Source organism: Triticum dicoccoides, chromosome 5B, assembly GCF_002162155.2.
Source record: "Triticum dicoccoides isolate Atlit2015 ecotype Zavitan chromosome 5B, WEW_v2.0, whole genome shotgun sequence".
Taxonomy (NCBI): domain Eukaryota; kingdom Viridiplantae; phylum Streptophyta; class Magnoliopsida; order Poales; family Poaceae; genus Triticum; species Triticum dicoccoides.
Genome location: NC_041389.1, coordinates 255,905,016 through 255,909,211, shown reverse-complemented (window position 1 = coordinate 255,909,211; position 4,196 = coordinate 255,905,016). Strand labels below are relative to the sequence as shown.

General features: G+C 50.3%; 1 protein-coding gene across 1 annotated transcript; it reads left to right on the top strand.

The window, feature by feature from the left end:
- The first annotated feature begins 216 nt into the window (after positions 1-216).
- On the top strand, positions 217-2,900 carry LOC119308283 (AT-hook motif nuclear-localized protein 7-like). Its single transcript, XM_037584383.1, has 5 exons — positions 217-820; positions 1,283-1,350; positions 1,484-1,624; positions 1,962-2,120; positions 2,209-2,900. Exons 1-5 carry the CDS (start codon positions 439-441, stop codon positions 2,563-2,565), a joined length of 1,107 nt encoding a protein of 368 aa, XP_037440280.1. The 5' UTR covers positions 217-438; the 3' UTR covers positions 2,566-2,900.
- Positions 2,901-4,196: the final 1,296 nt, after the last annotated feature.

Sequence of the window (4,196 nt, the reverse complement as noted above, 5' to 3'; positions counted from 1 at the left end):
GTATGCTGTATACTCCAGTACACTTTTGCAGTCCAACCAATCAGCTGGTTGGTCAAAGGAGAGAGGTCGTTCCTTAAAGAATGGAGAGAGAGAGAGAGTGTGTGTGGGTGTTTCTTGTGCAGAGAGAGAGAGCAGGAACCCCGCCATTCTTGTGCAGTTTCTTGCCCCCAGATAACCTCTCTCTGTTTTATCTCTGCCACCATTTCTCTCCCTCGTCTTTAAAATATTTCCCCCCATAGAACTTTGGCATATGCTACTAGTACTACAACAGTGCTACTGGTGCCTCGGCTAGAGCAACCGGGGAAAGAAAGCAAACTTGCAAAACTAGAGTAGGCGTCTCCTCTCCTCTGGTCTGTCTTCTTCCTCGTTTTGAGGCCAAGCCAGCAAACCAAGAAACCCAACCAAAGACCGGCCAAGCAAGCTACCCCCACATGCTACATGGAGGGGAGGGTGGGCATTGCGGTGGCAGGTGGCCATGAAGCCGGTCTCGGCCTGTTCAGAGCAGATGTTTCCATGGCGGAGCCGCAAGGAGCAGCCAAGGTGGAGTACCGCTCCTCTCCCTCCTCGCCGTCGACCTCCCCGACGCCGTCCCCGCCGCAGGCCTCGGCTGGCCACGGAGGAGGGTACGCGGCAGCGACGCCGCATGCGTGGAGCTTCGGCGGTGAGCAGGAAAAGCCGAGCGAGGCCAGCGCGGGGGACAAGGGCAACGGCAACGGCATGCAGATGGCGGGTGACGGCGAGCAGGTGGCCGGCTTGAGCTCCGGGCGGCGCAGGGGCCGGCCGCGCGGCTCGGGGAGACGACAGATCCTAGCCACCCTAGGTCCGTATGCTCCTTCTGGAATCCAAACCTTCTTCTTGAGCGACCCAAAGCTTCCATTTTTGCTGTTCGGGCTCTTGCCATGTTTGCTCCCCCTTGTGCATTTCTATTCCAGTGCTGGAATGGGGTCCAGTTTGGGCGGTATCTGTTAGGACAGTTCTGCTGTTCTTGACTCTCATGTTGTCGCATCCATCTCCTATGTTATTAAAGTGATTCCTATGTTTAATCTCCACTTATTCTCACCAACCTTTACCTGTGCTCTTCTCCCATTTATTCTCACCAACCTAGCTTGCGTACGCATTATTGTCAGATTTTTCTGGTCCGTTAGAAAGTTAGATGATTTCGTACTTATATGCTAACCTTGATTAAGGTCCTTGTTTCATGCTCTCCAGTAGTTCAGCGACCTAGAAAACTAGTGTAATTGTTTGCCTGATTGCAATCCTTAAATACTTGTGATTTGTGAAGGGGAATGGTATGCGCTCTCAGCTGGAGGGAGCTTCACACCGCATGTCATCATCGTCCCAGCTAGAGAGGTAATTAATTAATTAGCGTCTTTGACATCTTAAACCTCTACTTTTCCATTACATTGTGAATTTGTGATCTTGTGGCGGATGGGTGTTGTAATTTGAGAAACACATCCATGTTCTTGTCCGATTTGGTTTGTAGGATGTGGCGGCGCGCATAATGTCATTCTCCCAGAGGGGTCCGCGCTCGGTCTGCATCCTCGCTGCCAGTGGGACCATCTCCAATGTGGCATTCAACAAGCCTGGCTCTTCTGGCTCATCTGATAGCACCTTCACCTACGAGGTACTACTATGCAAAAAAAATGACATCAAGAATTTGCTGTTTGCCTCTTATCACTTTTTTCCTTCAAGAACGCGCACCCTTTGGTTGCCTGCCTATGTATTAAGAGAGAGAGAGAGCAACCAAACATTCTACAAGAATTGCTATTGTGAATCTCTGTTGAATGTTTCATTTGCCCTGAGTAGTTTGGACTCTGCAAATTTGTCTTTATTTAGGTTACAGTATTGTTTAGTAGTACACAATGCAAATTGGCTAATGGCTATGTACATATGTGGATTTTAACTGGTCTGTTGTGTCTTACTGATTCAAACTGAAAATATTTGGTGCATATGATTTCCAGGGCCTGTTTGAGATTCTTCAGCTGACTGGCTCCTTTACAATGGCCGAGGAGGGTGGCCGGAAGAGGACCGGTGGGCTCAGTGTGTCACTTGCTGGCCCCGATGGTCGTGTCATTGGCGGAGTAGTCGCCGGTATGCTGCGTGCTGCCACTCCAATCCAGGTATAGCCCCGGCTTTTCAAGATCTCTCACACCTTTTGCATTTTGAAACCATCTTTTCTTCCTTGTCTAACACAAACCGTCTGAACAGGTGATTGTGGGGAGCTTCCTACCAAACAGTCTGAAGCAGCATCAGAGGAGGATGGGCCTGCACCCGCAACCATCTGCCGTTCCGGCGCTGCCGGTGGCTGACGCCCCTCCTCCGGTGCTCACAGCTGCAATGCCCATCTCTCAGGCGGCTCCCAGCAATGGTCGCCATGGGCCTCCAGTCCCCATGGCGCCCCTGCAAGTCCATGCCAATGTGGAGCACACTGCAACCACCGGCCCCATGAACCTCAACTCAAGCTCCGCAGGCTTCACCATGGTCGGCTGGCCTGTTGGCGCACAACCCATCATGGGTCACAGGCCTTCCCCTGATATCAACCTCTGCTTGACTCCCCAGGAGTAGAATCTGCTGCCGTTTTGTTTTGGTCTCCTCATCACTGACACATTTTGCAGGGCGTTGACTGGGTTCTATCCTAATCAGCTACATCAGCAGTCCAGTTGGGGGAGAAGCTAGGCTAGAGTGAGGACAATTTAGCCCTAATCTGATAGAGTGATAGGTGATGTTCTTACGTGATCCTTAATTAGGAGAGACTTTTCAATTTGTTCTGGGCTGTTCATTGTGATTTCTGCCATTGCTGTAACGGTTACTTGTACTAGTACTTTAATCAGTGGTTACCTTCTAACTCCATGTCTGAACGGAGTCTGTGGCCTGTTTCCAGAGTCACTGCCTTCTGTTGACGTGTGTTACTTTTGATTTAGTACAATTTGCATCTGCACTTAGGGCCTGTTTCTAGAGTCACTGCCTCCTGTTGACGTGTGTTACTTTCGAGTAGTCCAATTTGCATAAAATTTGAATTTGTATATGCACTTAGGGCGTGTTTGGATTGCAGCCAGTAACCACCCTACCAAAATCCTATTGTTGACCGAGGGCGTGGGCGAGGCGTTTCGATGGCTGCGCCCCAATTTGGTAGGGCGGGCGTGGGCGGCATCCAAACATGCCCTTAATATCGAGAAGGGAAAGACCTAGAAATAGGCATGAGTCATGGGGCCACAAGTTTGTGACATATGTGTCATTTCTACAACGTTGTTGTGGGCTTGTGGTTCTATCCATGAAGCAGCAATTTCTTAAAGTAAATTTGCTGGACCGGCAAAAATATTTGTCCTCCAATATTTATTTGGGGAAGCTTAAGTCTCCAGCATATTGGTATACACAATTGCACATTTGATTCTTGTTTTTAGAAGAGAGGCATAAGATGTGCTCGGCTTTAAATTAATAAATCATCAAACATGCAAAGTAGTCAAGTGTTCTTACAATGACATCTAACATAGTAGCAAGCGAATAGAATTGCGGTGTCAAAGAGGCGGCTAGGCTCCTTCATGCCATAAAAGAGGTACTCCCTCCGTAAAGAATATAAGAGCATTTAGATCTCTCTCGAAACAGGCATTGATGAGGAGCTCTCTTACAAAACCGATCTTGAGATATCCAGCACATGTAGAACACACACGACTACGCTACCAGCAACGAACACCGGAAGAACTAAACATCCCCACGCTACGACCTAACACACCTAAGCTCCACGACAACGCTCTCAAGAGGGAAAACATCACACAGCGTCGCTGCTGCCGAGTCCACACCAGAATGGGTATTCACCCGGAGCCCTAACACGGAGAGAAGAAGCACAACGACGTCTGCAAGAAGATATCAGCACCCTCGTGTGTCGTCGTCGGCGGCGCCGAGGCACGAAGCTTTCGCTCGGCAATTCACCAGAGACACTACGAGGCCACCAGGAGGAGCGCAACGATGACATAACCCCAGATCCAGATTGGGGCGCCACCCATCCAGGGGAGGGGGCACGTCCGAGCTACCCGACGCAGCACCTCCCGTTGCCCACACAACTGGGGAGTGAAGCCACCACCACCGCAATGGTGCCTGTTGAAGAGCAACCATGCAGGCCGCCATCCGGGGCCCGACATCTCTATCGCTAGATACCGTGTGCCGCACCCATCACAACACACTCAACCACGATATCAGTT

Coding starts and splice junctions, on each gene's coding strand:
- LOC119308283 (XM_037584383.1), top strand. CDS start 439: ATGGAGGGGAGGGTGGGCATTGCGGTGGCAGGTGGCCATGAAGCCGGT. Junction 821..1,282: donor ACAGATCCTAGCCACCCTAG/GTCCGTATGCTC, acceptor TGATTTGTGAAG/GGGAATGGTATGCGCTCTCA. Junction 1,625..1,961: donor ATAGCACCTTCACCTACGAG/GTACTACTATGC, acceptor TATGATTTCCAG/GGCCTGTTTGAGATTCTTCA.